Below are 13,603 nucleotides of genomic sequence, written 5' to 3' on the forward strand. Positions count from 1 at the left end.
TCCCTCTTCCTCACTTGCTCTGTGACATCCTAATAGCAGCTCTTGGGATCTGACCTCATCTCCCAGGCTCTCAGCCCCTCCTGTGCCCACAATCATCTCTCCCCAGTGAGCACAGATTCTCCTGGCAGAAACACTCCCCACCTCTGCCGGCCCGCATTCCCCAGACATCGTGCTGCACCTGCCCCGCTAGTCCCCAGGCTTGGCTGTCCTCCTCTGTCTCTCGCCAAGGCTGCCTGCAGAGTTGTATTTTTCTAATCTCAGTTTAGTCTTCAGGGCTGCGTAGCACTTTCCCCGTCCTCGACAGTGACCCCAAACTGTCACCTCTCTCAAGCACCTCCCCTCCCTCCCCGCTCCCGACCCAGCAGATCCCCTCATTCCTCTCCCTGTGGGCAGGAACTCTGTCTATTGCTCCCTCTCCCTGTTACCCTCAGGATATCCTGGCTCATAATACTGGCCTAGCATTCAAGGACCTTCTGGTTGTGTATCCTCCCCCAGTTCTCTTCACCCTCCCGCCCTCCAGCTTCATAGCTTCATATGGTGCGTCTGCATCTCTGCCTCCCGGCAGTCTGTTTTCCAGCCACACGGGATGACCTGCCGTTTTCCAGACCCAGCAGGTGCATCTAAGCATCATCAACAACACTTTCAATCTTCCAGGTCCAGTGCAGATGACGCCTTCTCTGCAAACCTTCCTCGCTGGCTTTAGGAAGAAATCATCATGCCTCTGCTCAGCTCTGCTCATGTCTCTGTTTCTTTTTTTCATTCTACAGTTAAGATTTTTCATTTCTGTCTCCCGCACTGGTCGGTACACCCCTCCAGAGCAGGGATTTTGGCTCATCCATTGCTATCTCCCCAGAACTAGTGCCAGCCTGGCACACATGTTGGATGGATGGATGGATGGATGGATGGATGGATGGATGGATGGATGGGGCTGAGAGCCTGGCTCTTCCCATGGGGAAACAGTTCAAAGCAGAGGCTTTAGGAATCAGGTTCGAATCTTACGTTCCCTGTTTGTTAGCTGTGTGACCTTGGGCAAATTACACAGCTTTTCTCGGTGTCAGTTTCCTTAGCTATAAAATGGAAACAGTAACACCTTACTGGCTTGGATCGCTTAGTCTTGAATGGAGCAAGTGTGCATTAAATGTTAACTCATCACTGTTGCTGGTGACAGTTCTGGATTGGGGCTGGGGAGCTTGGACGAGAGGCCATCCCCCTGCAGAGCTACCTTCACTGTGCATCAGAAAGGCAAAAAGGGAGGCTTGGGCCTGCCTGTCTGGATGCCTGCTCCTCTCTCTCAGAGCTGGGCTGCAGTGGAAGTGCCTTGCACTGGGAAAGGAGGAAGCTCCAGGTGCCACTGTGGCTGGTGGGGCTGCCTTGGTCCCTTGCCGCCGGGAGGCCGGGCCGGGTGCGGAGGTGCTGTGGGAATCCTGCTGTGGGGTGAGGACAGGAGTCTGTCCTGGAGCTTCCCCGGGAGCCTGGTCCTCTGCGTCTCTCAACCTCGTGGTTTCCCTCCCAGCTGCCTCGGGGTCCAAGGACCAGAGCCCCGCAGTCGTCGTCACCATCGTGACCATCTCAGCCCTCCTCGTCCTGGGCTCTGTGATGAGCGTGCTGGCCATTTGGAGGAGGTAGGTGGCTGGTCCCAGCCTGGATGACGCCTGATGGGCCATGTCCCTGTGCACATTCACATGTGCTCACAGGCACCCGTGTCTGTATCTGCATTTGCACCTGTGCGGACGTGCACGGGCGAGCACACCGCTGTGTAGATACAGGCGTGGCCGGTGTGGTCCTGGCCCTCCCCCCACTGTCCCGACCCCCTGCTCCTGCAGTCGGCAGCATGGCAGCCAGCACGGCAGCTAGCTCAGCCGCTCTGGGATGAAGGGGATTTAGCTCCTTAACTCATTAAATGTCAGAAGGCATCGCTGAGGATGGAATCAAGCTCCAGCTGCTCCGGTGTGATTAGGATCCTCCTGAGGTGCTCAGAGGCCCCCAGCCCCTGCCCCCAAGGGATCTGGAGGCCCTTCAACACAGGCAAAGGGAAGAAAGGCAGAAATTGTGTGTGTGTGTGTGTGTGTGTGTGTGTATGCGCGCGTGCAGGGAGAACAGGGAGGGGAACTCATAAGCCAGAAACCCCCAACCCCCAGCAGAAGGAAGCTGGCAGAGTGGGCAGAGAAAGGGGATGGGAGGAGGGGCAAAGATGTGGAGCTTGGGTCTGGCTCAGGGAAGATTTCGGCCCTCTGGCGTGCAGCAGAAATCCCATGGCATATATATCGCCCTCCTCCCCGGGACCACAATCTGCCACATGCAGAGGCACCCCGGGTGGGTTCCAGGCTGGGGCTGAGGTCAGCAGACTGGAGGGGCTGGAAAGTCTGCATGTGACAGGCTGGAGTGGGGGGAGCAAAGGAGAGAAATGGGCTGGCCCGGGAGCCACACGTCAGCATCCTGGAACTGCCTGCGGGCTGGAGGGACCGTGGGCTTTCACTTGGCTCGGAGGGGACTATTTGATTGGTCTCGAATGAGGTGCTGAAAGAGACTGAGGAGGAGAGAATCTGGGAGCCAGCTCTGCCCGGGCCAGGTGAGTCAGGAAGGCGGGACAAGAGCAGAATCTCCTTCCTCACAGAGCTTAAGGGTCCTTATATGAGACCTGTTGGAAAAGCGGGAATGGACAGGAGTTGAGAGCATCTTGTCCTGGCTGTGAGCTCAGGGTCTCTGGGAGGCAGAAGGAGGAAAGGGGAGAGAGGTGAGCAAGGAGGGCCTCTTCAGGCAGACTCTACAGAACAGGGGCAGCTGCCCAGGAGCTCCTCGGAGACAGATGCACTAGAGCAGGCAGAGTAAGCCAGGGGTGGATTTCAAAACCTGCTCAGAACCAAACGGCACCAAAATGAGCGTCTGCCTGGTCTAGCGCTGATGGGCGGAGAGGCACACATCTCCAGCACGTGTGTCCCAGCTTTGCGGACAGTAGCGTCTCCCTCAGCCGTCTCCTCCTCTCAGAGTCTCTGTGGCATCCGCTCTGTGCAGTGGGCTGCTCACCTCCGCTTTCCCTCCCCAGTCCATCTTGCGTCACCCAGTGGAAGCTTCTCATTTTCTCTGCCACCACTCCTCCAGCCACTCAACCTTGCCCCCTTCATCCCTCGTTACCTCTCCCGGGTGTTCCCCTCATTCATGGAAGTCCTGTTCCCGTGCTGGATGACTTCAGTAGCCATTGGACGACCTGCCCCACCCCTTGGCCTCTGGGTTCTTGGACTCCCTTGTTTCCGCGGACCTTCTCTCCTGTTCCACCTCAGCTGCCCTCTCCCATCTCCTGACGTGGCCATCACCCCCAGTACTGGCACCGGGTCTGCTTTTGCCCCGCAGACTCCCCGTCCTTGCCGCTCGCTCCCTCAGCCGTGTCTGCTGCACCTGCTCTCTAACAGCATCCTTAACCCCTCAGCTTCTCGCCCCTGAGTCTACACACCTGCCTGTCTCTGCATCCATCCTCCCCCTCCTTTTGCTCTAGAGGAGGTGCCATTCTCCCGGCCAGGATCTTCTACCTGTGACCTTACTTCCTACCGTCTCAGGAACCCATTACTATTGATAATGTCCACTTCTTCCCCACATGATAGCTAACGTTTATTTAGTGCTTAGTAAGCTCTTGGCACCAGTGTGATCAGGCAGGGATGTCTTTATCCTGATTTTATTAAAGAGAAAACCCAGCCACCTGGTCCCACAGACAGAGAGTGGATGACCTAGGGAGCCGGTCGTCAGATTCCGGAGCCCATGCTGGCGACCGCCATCGTGACCACTCCGTACTACGGGACAGCCTCCTCTTTCCCACTGGTGTCGAAACGTGGTCACCTCTCTTCCGTCTCCCCTAACCCCTCCTCCTAGAGCCTTCACGTGACCTCGCTCCTCTGCTCCACTTTTTCTTTCCTTGCTTCCTGTGATATCTCCCGCCACCTCCCCCCACCCCTGCCCCCGATTTCCCTTCTGTTTCCCTCCAGTTTCTCTGGTGGTTCTTTCATGATCTCCTCCATGGCATCCTTCTCCTCTACCCAATTTTTAAATGGTGGGGGTCCTCAGACTTGTCCCCTGTCCCACTTCTCAGGCTCCCTCCCCTCCCTGGGCAATACCCCCAGATCCAGAACTTGTATCTCCAGAGCACACCTCTCTGCCAAACTCCAGACACACACATAGCTAACTCCCTGCTCATTGATCGTCCCTGCTTTTACCGGAGGCCCTGCAAACTCAAATGTCTAAATGAGAACTCCCGATCTCAGTAACTGGTACACCCCACACCACGCTGGGCAAGCTGGAACACTAGTTTTCCAACCTTCCCCCTCTCCCTTTCTGCCTTCCAGCCATCTCCAAGCCCTGTGGCCCTGTCACCTAAATGTGACTTGAGTCCTCTTTTCTCCGAGTCCATGGTCACCACATAGCCTGAGCCACTGCCATCTCCTGCGGGGACATAGCGGCAGCTGGGATGATCTTCCTAAAATGCAAATTGAACCTTGGCTCAAAACCCCCCAGGGGGTTCTGGGGCCTCTCCTCTGCCACCAGAATAAAACCAAAGTCTTTATCTGGGCCTGCAAGGCCCTGCCTCAGGGGGCCCCAAATGCCAGCCTGTGGCTTTGTTGATCATGATGCAGTCCTTTGGTCCATGGCTGCCGCTGTCTCAGGAAGCCATCCTTGATGGCCCCGGCCACGTCAGATCCATCTGTTAGGTGTTCCCCACGGCGCACCACCCTTCTTTGCTTGGACCTGTGAGTGGGCTTGTGGTTCCTTCTCAACGTTTGTTTTCTTGACTAGACTGAAAGCTGCCCCTGGGTACAAGGTCTGCCTGTTTTGTTCAGCTGTAGGCAGGGGAGCAGCTTGGGCTTGAAGTCAGGGCATGGATTTGGGTGCCTCTGGAGTTGCAAGAATACACTGTGTCTCAAAGTGAAAATAACTAGGAATGCGGAGGCGGGTGAGGGGTTAGGTCTGGGGCTAGGGTTGTATGTGTGATGTGGGGAGAAGCTTTCAGACCAGCAGGACAAAAAGGCCCCTCCCCTGGGGCACAGACCTTATCCTTTTAGAGGGACAGAGAGGTGCCGCCCTGGGTGCTGGTGAGATGGGAAGGGCTGGGACAGCCTGGCTCAAAGAATGACTACGGACCCCCCGGTCCCCAACCCCCTACCCCAGGACCTGCAGCTATGGCAAAGGAGGTCGGGATGCCCATGATGAGGAGGAGCTGTATTTCCACTGTGAGTTGTCTGGGCCTGATGCGGGGCGGGGCGGCACCACCCTACCTTACCCCTCAATCCGCTTCCTTGCTGCCATTGCATAACCCCCACTCCTCCAGTCGTGGAGGCCCCTTGTCTCACCCCCCTCTCTTTCCCTGCTTTCCCAGTCAAAGTCCCAACTCGCCGCACATTCGTGGATCCCCAGAGCTGTGGGGACCCGCTGCTGGCTGTTCATCTGTTTGCCAAGGAGCTGGATGCGAAAAGCGTCACACTGGAGAGAAGCCTTGGAACAGGCAAGCTAGGCACCCAGGAAGCTTTGTCTGTTGGGAAGCCCCGCCTCCGCCCCCTCCCAGCCCTCTCTTGAAGCCCCTCCTCCATCCCACCCCGTCTCTATCCTGTAAGCCCACCTCCACCCCATGTCCCGCCCCCATTTCTGGAGGCCCCGCCTCTACCCAGTCCCCACCCTGTCCAGAAAGGGCCCCCTCCACATCAAGCTGGACCTCTGTCCACCAGGGTCCAGGGAAAGAGGTGGCAGAGGAGTCTGTGACCCTGCCTTCCTACCCTTTGCCTGTCCCCAAGGTCAGAATTCTCTCCGTTCAGGCCCTTTCAGAGCTGGCTCTGCAGACTGCCACTGGCAGAAGTTTGGTCCCAGGCCTTCAAGGGACGATGGGGAGGGGCCTTTGCAAGCTTGGGGACCAGACGTACCTGAGTTCTAGTCCTGGCTCTACCACTGACCAGCTGTGTGACCAGGGGTACGTCCCTTTTCTGCTTTGAGCCTTAGTTTCTCATCTGTTAAATGGGCATGATATCTGCCTCAGACAGAGCTGATGTGGGGGCTTTCCAGCACTCAGCCCAGGGCCGGGTTCACAGTGGGTGCGTGCTCTCTAACGGTCAGTCCCCTCGCTTCCTATTTTCCCTGTCTGCAAACCCTCAGCCCTTGCGCTAAGGCAGAGCTTTCACCAGGAGCCTGACACTCTTCCCTGGCACTGTCAGCAGACTCGCTGGGTAGAGACCAGAAAGGGGCAGCGTGGCAGAATAGATGTCATCATTACCCTTCCTGGGTCACCCTGGGCCTCGGATGTGCTGGCATGTGCAGCGTCCTCTCTGTGAGGCTTTGGAATTTCTCGCCGAAGCAGGCAGGGAGGACTCCCCATTTCACAGAGGAGAAAACTGAGGCCAAAAGAGGGAAAGAAAGAGCAGAAGCCCACGTCACATGGCTGGTACTCAGTTTACCAGGATTTGAAATCAGGAGACCCGAGTCCCAGGCCAGAAACGGCCCATGATCCAGAAGCTGCTTTCTCCTCGGCTCACCCTGCCCAGGTTGGCCGAGGGCGCGGCCTCCGGGGGGTGTCTGAGGTGCTCTTTCCCCCCAGGGCGGTTTGGGGAGCTGTGCTTCGGCTGCCTGCAGCTTCCGGGCCGCCAGGAGCTCCCCGTGGCCGTGCACACGCTGAGGGAGGGCTGCTCCGACTTGCAGAGGCTCAGCTTCCTGGCCGAGGCCCTCACCTTGGGCCAGTTCGACCACAGCCATGTGGTGCGGCTGGAGGGCGTCGTCACCCGAGGTAGGGCCCGTGCTCCACCAGTGCGGGAGGAGATGACGGGGTGGGAGGTGGAGGTGTGCCGTGCCCCCAGGGCCTCTGCTCAGTCATGAGAGGGAGCCCTGACGCTGCCCACCATGGAGAGAAGGGCTCAGCTCTCCTTCGCTGACTCTGGGTGGCCTCTCGGACCCTGCGTGATTTTTGGACGTGTGGTGACACTCGGTGGGGTTGGATCACTTGGACCTTCAGTGATCTCCCTCAGCTAACTTGGTGCAGATCCTCACCTTGGCCTTTGTTCCCCTCAGACGCCACCTCTTTTGCTCTTCAGCACAGAGGGTCCTGGGCTGGGCAGGAGGGTGGCAAGACTCAGGGAACTTGGCCTTGGTTCTGGCCATCTTGGCGGGGTCTGGGGCCCAGGTGGGGGAGCACATGTGCTCACAGAGGGCAGCAGGCACCTTAGCGTGTGTTCCCCTCCCTGGGTACAGGAAGCACCTTGATGATCGTCACTGAGTACATGAGCCATGGGGCCCTGGACGGCTTCCTCAGGGTGAGTGGCCTGGGCCCTGCGGGGTACTGATGACCATGATATTCTTGGTCCCTCACTTTTCCCTTTGGTGGGACTTGGGGTTGGCCTCATTCCCTATAAAGATGCCCACTGGCCAGGCTGACCTGGCAGGTCACATGGCAAACTGAAGCCCAGAGAGGGCCAGTTGACTTCCCTGGGGTCACCCAGCAACCGGGGAAGCGAGAGTGCAGCCTGGCCTCGCTCTCCTCTCTCACAGCGGCATGAGGGCCAGCTGGTGGCTGTGCAGCTGATGGGGCTGCTGCCCGGCCTGGCCTCGGCCATGAAGTACCTGTCGGAAATGGGCTACGTCCACCGGGGCCTGGCGGCCCGCCGGGTGCTGGTCAGCGGCGACCTCATCTGCAAGATCTCCGGCTTTGGGCGGGGACCTCGGGACCGAGCAGAGGCTGTCTACACCACCATGGTGAGGAGCCCTTCCCTCGGCAGACTGCCCTGGAGTCCCCATCTCCCCACATCCCCCTTTCTGGCTGTGTCAGGGTCACTCCTGCCCCTCCATCCAGTTGTCCGTGCCAGTGTGGGCCTCGCCTGCGGTCAGCCTGTGGGCCTTCCCTAGATGAGCAGCCGGGGAGACGGCAGGTGGGGCTGGATCTGTGGCTCTGCGGGTGGGGAACCCTGGCTGTGACCTGGTCCCCTCCTGCCCCTGACCTGCCTGCCTGCCCGCAGAGCGGCCGGAGCCCGGCGCTGTGGGCCGCCCCCGAGACGCTTCAGTTTGGCCACTTCAGCTCCGCCAGTGATGTCTGGAGCTTCGGTGTCGTCATGTGGGAGGTGATGGCCTTTGGGGAGCGGCCCTACTGGGACATGTCTGGCCAAGACGTGAGTGACACCCGTGGCTTCTCCTTGCCTTCCGATCCTGTTGCTCCCTGACCTCTGCCCATTAACCCTTGACCTGTTGGCCCCAGGCCCCTCTTCACTGTCTACTTGCTACCAGTTCTGCCTGGTCACCCCTTGAGCCTTCCTTGGGATGGGGTGAGTGTGTGTATTGGGGGACCTAAAACCTCCTGTCTGTCCGCCACCCCCATGGCCCAGGTGATCAAAGCCGTGGAGGATGGCTTCCGGCTGCCGCCCCCCAGGCACTGCCCCTCCCCCCTGCACCGACTGATGCTTGACTGCTGGCAGAAGGACCCAGGTGAGCGGCCCAGGTTCTGCCAGATCCATGGCCTCCTGAGCAAGATGGTGCAGGATCCAGAACCCCCGAAGTGTGGCGACACTACCTGTGCCAGGTACAGCTGTCACCTCGCTTGTCCCAGGTACATTCCCACGTATCTCCAACCATACCAGACGTAGCAGAACTCTCACCTGTCCACGAACGCCCCCCCACCCCGCCACCATGTACAAGTACAGCTGCCCCACCTGTTCTCCCCCACCAGTCCAGGTACGACTACTCGCTCAGGTACCCCAGATAGATCTAATACTCCCACCTGCCTTAGGCGTGTATAACTTTTCATCTTAGTCACTTCTGCTTGTCCTGGGTTTTGCCCCACGTATCCCAGGCATGGTGACCACATACATAAATGTGGTAAGAGTCCTAACATATCTGTAGTTCCAATAAAATAAGTGAAATTAGTATTGGTTGTCCCCAATACCAGTCACTTCCCAAACTCTCCTAGGTACATCCTACCCAAGACTGTTGCAGATACTCCCGGTGCCTTTACCTGGCTCCTATGCAGCTCACTCTCTGCCAGCCTGAGCATCGTGACCCCTCGCCTGCTCTGATAATACCTAGAACCCTGTGTGAGCCAGGCCTGTCGTAGGGCTCGGTCATCTTCCCCTTCTGTCCTTTCTCAGACGGCCTCTCCTCAGGAGAGTGACCGGGTCTGGGCCCCAGGTCCCTGCTGTCGACTGACCACTGCTTCTCTGCTCCCCAGGCCTCCCACGCCCCTGGCGGACCGTGCCTTCTCCACCTTCCCCTCCTTTGGCTCCGTGGGCGCGTGGCTGGAGGCCCTGGACCTGGGCCGCTACAAGGACAGCTTCGCTGCTGCCGGCTATGGGAGCCTGGAGGCTGTGGCCACCATGACCGCCCAGTGAGTCTAAGGGGCCCGGGGGCCCTGCCCCTGCCTGCATGGGAGGCCCAGCCGGTCCTGATTCCGGTTCCCTGGCCGGGCAGGGGGTGGGAGGGACAGCAGAAGGTGGGGAAGAGCCAGCTGGGTCTGACCCGCCCTTCTTCGCAGGGACCTGGTGAGCCTGGGCATCTCATCGGTGGAGCACCGGGAGGACCTCCTCAGCGGGATCAGTGCCCTGCGGGCCCGGGTGCTCCAGCTGCAGGGCCGGGGGGTGCAGGTGTGAGCGGCCCCACTCTTCCAGGCCAGGACTCCAGGGGGCTCCAGCCCCCAGCCTTGCCCAGGACCCCCGCCAGCTGCACTCCACCCGTGCGGAAGTGAGCTCCCAGAGCTTGTGTGGAGCCCCGGTTTCCCCCATTTCCCTGCCTTCTGCCCCCATTTCCCCCAGTCTGAGCACCTTGGCTGACTCAGTCCCCCTGGAAAAAAGGTTCAAAACCTGGGGAGGATCCCTGAGATAACGGTGGGAGGAAATGCAGGGTCTCAGAGACCAAGGTGGGCAGGGGCAGGGAGGAAGACGTAGCTTTAAATGGCCCGATTCATGCCCTTCTGTCTTCCATACCCACTGGGGTCTGGGGCCTACTCCAAAGGGTGCCCCACTTTCCCACAGACCACTGGCCAGCAGGCAGCACAGGTCCCTGGTGGATGGGCTCCTGTTAGTGACCACAGCTGCCTGGCCGCCAATCCTGATGGGCCATGGGGCCTCAGCTCCCTGTATTCCAGCTGGGCCCTGTCTGGACACTGGTCCCGAGGCCCAGGCAGGCAAAGGTGGTGCTGAGCTCAGGGGCTGGATCCCGAGGGCCCCAGACTTAGGAGCTGATTTCTGCTTCCCCCACCCTTGGGCTGACCATTCAGGGTGAGGGTGAGAGTGAGGGTCCCGGTGTTCCCCTGAGGCCCCACTAGGTGCCCCCCACCCCCTTTGCTTTCCTTGTATAAACTCACCGGCCAGGACATCTGGGAAGAGCATGAGGAGAGCTGTTTTCTCCCCGGGGCCCCAAGAGCTTTGCTCCCCAGCCTTGGGGGGTGATGAAGACATGACTCTCAGAGACGGAGCTTCTCTCACTAACAGGCTGGTCCAACCCTTACCGTACAGGTGGGGAAAACAAGACCTAGTGAGGAGTCAGGGCCAGAGCTGGGGTTGAACCCCTGTGCCCAACTCCCGATCTGGAGAGAGTCCTTGGTCCTGCCCTGTGTCACCAACACTCTTTCCTGAGGCAGCCCAGGGGTACTCTGAGGTGACCCCCTCTTGCAGGCTCCATCCCCTGCACCCAGCCTCCCATGGAGTACCTCCTCCCTCTGGCCCCTCTTCTGCGGGGCTTTGGCACAAGTAGTTGCACTGAGCTGAGTCCAGAGTTCCTTATCCAGGAAGGCTTCCCAGAGGCGAGGGTGATCGTGAGGCCAGGGCTTTTGTGGCACAGAAGGAAGGCAACTGGGTCTGGATAGGGTCACCCCTGACCTATGCCTGCTGTGGGTTTGGCTGCGTGTGGGTCGGGTGGGATGGGGTGGGAAGGAGACAAGGGCTACAGGAAGGGGTGAAGGAGACACAGCCGGCCCTTGGAGGGCCCAGACGAGGCGGGGAGGTGAACTCAGGCTCCAAGAACTACTACACGTCCCCCACGGGAGACCTTGGGGCCTGTGGGCCGGACACTCCTGATGTGTGTATACGGAGGGGTGTCTGGAAAGGTTCTTTGGCTGAGAGTCTGATGCATCCGTTGAACAGGGCTTTGGAGGAGCTGGGGGAGGACTCTTTCCTTAGGGTTGGTGGAGTTTTCCGCAGGCCAAGATGGAGGGCCTAGGACAAGAGGAGTCCAAGCAGAGGGGCCAGCATGAGAAGGAGCCTGGAGGGTGGGAGATGCAGCACATCTTTGGGGAGCGCTCCGTGGTGGGGGACGGTGCCTCTCAGCAGTGCCTTTGGCCTCATTCTGCCAGCAGGGCAGGCGTCCCCCCACCCCCGCTGTCCATCTCTTGAGCACCTGCCCCAGCTCAGTGTCCTGGGCAGTGCTAGGGGAGGTCGAGATATTGCTTCTACCTTTGACAGAGCTGGAGGGTCCCTTGCCAGTGCCCTCCAGGCTCTGCCCCGAGGGAAGTCGGGAAAGGACATACCAGCATCCTGTGGAGGGAGCCTCATTCCCATCTCCAGCTACATCAGTCATGCCCTGAAGGTCAGAGTCCCCTGCCCCTCCCTCCGCTGTCCTGCAGAGTCCCCTGGCTGTGTTGGCAGGACTTCGGTGTCCAGGGTAGACCTCCCTTCCACTGAGGAGTGAGGTCCCAGCATCCTGATGGGTCCCAGGCCTCAGCCCTGCACAGGTGCCGGCAAGATGCAGGCTGATGGCTCCCTGGGAGCCCTCTACAGATCTATTTTTATATGGACCTTATTCACTGGATAGAGAGGTGGCCTGCAACCCCCCAGCTCCCATATCTGAGCCCATCCAGGGAGGGAAGGGGCTGGTTGGGGGTGGGGAAAGTGTTTTCCTTTGATTAATTCTGGAGGTGTTTTTATAGTTCTTGGGTTCTATATGCAGGACAAAGTAATAAAAACTTGTCTGTTGTATGGTGCCTCTCAGTGACAGTTGCTTAACTGTTAAGTAACTTGTGTGGGAGGGTTTCACCACCCGCCCCCCTGCCCTGCCACAGGGGTCTCCAAAGTGTGTGTCTGAGATCTCTGGGCAAGAGACACATTTAGGAAGTAGACGACAGGACAGTGTGATCAGGGTTTACCCTAGGGGCGAGCACTGGGTGGCTTCCCCGAGGGGGCAGCACTCCGTGGTGGTGCCGTTCCTGGAGATGGACCACGTAAGGGGAGGGGAAGCAGGTTGAGCAGCGCTGTGGGAAATGACGAGCTCGGGTCTGGACCAGGCTGCAATGTATGTCTGACACTGTGAATAAATGATGCTTAGGTGATGTCCTAGCACAGCCTCCACAAGAACTAGCTCTTCATGTGACTAATTGAACCTAACTGTTCATAAGGCAACACATTTGGACTTCTTTCAACAGGATGTCCCAAGTAGGGCTTTTGGAACGATCAGGGGGGCCTGTAGGGCAAAGAATGAAACTACTGTTCATTGGAACTCTAGGGTTCCTGGAAACTCCCCTGGTGAGGGGGAGGACTCCAGGCCTCATCCTCCCGTCAATCCAGAGCAGCTCTGCTTTTATTCACTTTATAGACGCAGCAGAGGCTACAAGGTAAACTGCCCACAGGGATGAGGTAAGAATTCCTTTGAATGGGAAGAGGTCTCTGAGGGCCAAGGAGAAGTGCTACACAGCTCCTGTTGACTGTGGCCCGTGTCGCTAGGTATTTTTTGGTGGCTAGTGACCATTTTTGTGAAATCTCACAATTTTTAAATTGTTAGCAATTAATTTAAAAAGACAAAATCCAAACAGTGAAAAGCGTTTGCGGCCCTTTTTGGTCTGTGGGCTGGCGGTAAGGTTTGAATTTTCTTTGCTGCATCCCTGCCCTGTGATAGTTCAACCCATGCCTTAAATCCTGGGATGGGGAGCTCATTACCTTCTCCAAGCCAACTCTTATACGGAATGAAGGACTGCTCCATCTTTGTCATGTGACTGGTATTTATTAGGGACCTGTTACATACGACACATTCCCTGCAACTGGGTCTAGGCAGTAGTGCAGTTGGAGCCAAACTAGGGTGAGGGTGGCTTTGAGTAAAGAATGTTGGATCCTAAGTGTTTTCTTGGTCAGGCTCTACTTAACAACAGTGTACCAGATGATGAAGGAAAAGGTAGAAGCCTCAGCTTTGGTGACTTAATCACTTGAAATGAGTAACCTCTACTCTAAATACTGTCACTGACTGAAGGGCCTTCCCCCTAAACTGTCAACACTGATGACCTGCTGAACCGTGACCCCAGTCTGTCTTCTCTTCCACCATGAGCCCCACGTTGATCATTTCGGCGAAGAGAGAATTACAGGAAGGCAGATCTGCCACAGCCTGAAGCTTGGGCAGTGAGAAGCACGATCACTGAATCACCTGGGCCCCTGCTTTGTCCCTGGCCAACGAGACTTGCTACACAAGTAAACTATAGATACCCTAGATACTGTACCCCCATGATGTAAATTTCTAGCTCATGGAAGGAAGGTGTTGGGGGAAAGCTTCTTGGGCTCGGTTACCCGTGACCTGGATCTTGGGGAGAGGGCCCCCTCTTCAGGTATCAGAGAAGTTCTGCCTGAAGTAAAGGTTTTCGCATCTTCTCAGGAAAGTAGCTGCTTGCAGACCCCCACTCCAA

At 58.0% G+C, this 13,603-nt stretch overlaps 1 protein-coding gene across 1 annotated transcript in view; it reads left to right on the forward strand.

The window, feature by feature from the left end:
- Positions 1–13,543, forward strand: part of EPHA10 (EPH receptor A10) — a 43,765-nt gene extending 30,222 nt beyond the window's left edge. The window contains exons 8-17 of the mRNA XM_082422731.1: positions 1,514–1,622; positions 5,152–5,213; positions 5,360–5,485; positions 6,566–6,751; positions 7,213–7,274; positions 7,510–7,713; positions 7,974–8,123; positions 8,337–8,530; positions 9,176–9,331; positions 9,479–13,543. Of these exons, the coding sequence (XP_082278857.1) occupies positions 1,514–1,622; positions 5,152–5,213; positions 5,360–5,485; positions 6,566–6,751; positions 7,213–7,274; positions 7,510–7,713; positions 7,974–8,123; positions 8,337–8,530; positions 9,176–9,331; positions 9,479–9,593 (1,364 nt within the window). The 3' untranslated portion in view covers positions 9,594–13,543. The remainder of the gene's footprint in view (positions 1–1,513; positions 1,623–5,151; positions 5,214–5,359; positions 5,486–6,565; positions 6,752–7,212; positions 7,275–7,509; positions 7,714–7,973; positions 8,124–8,336; positions 8,531–9,175; positions 9,332–9,478) is intronic.
- Positions 13,544–13,603: the final 60 nt, after the last annotated feature.

This window comes from Balaenoptera physalus (genome assembly GCF_965194825.1).
Source record: "Balaenoptera physalus genome assembly, chromosome: 1".
Lineage (NCBI taxonomy): Eukaryota > Metazoa > Chordata > Mammalia > Artiodactyla > Balaenopteridae > Balaenoptera > Balaenoptera physalus.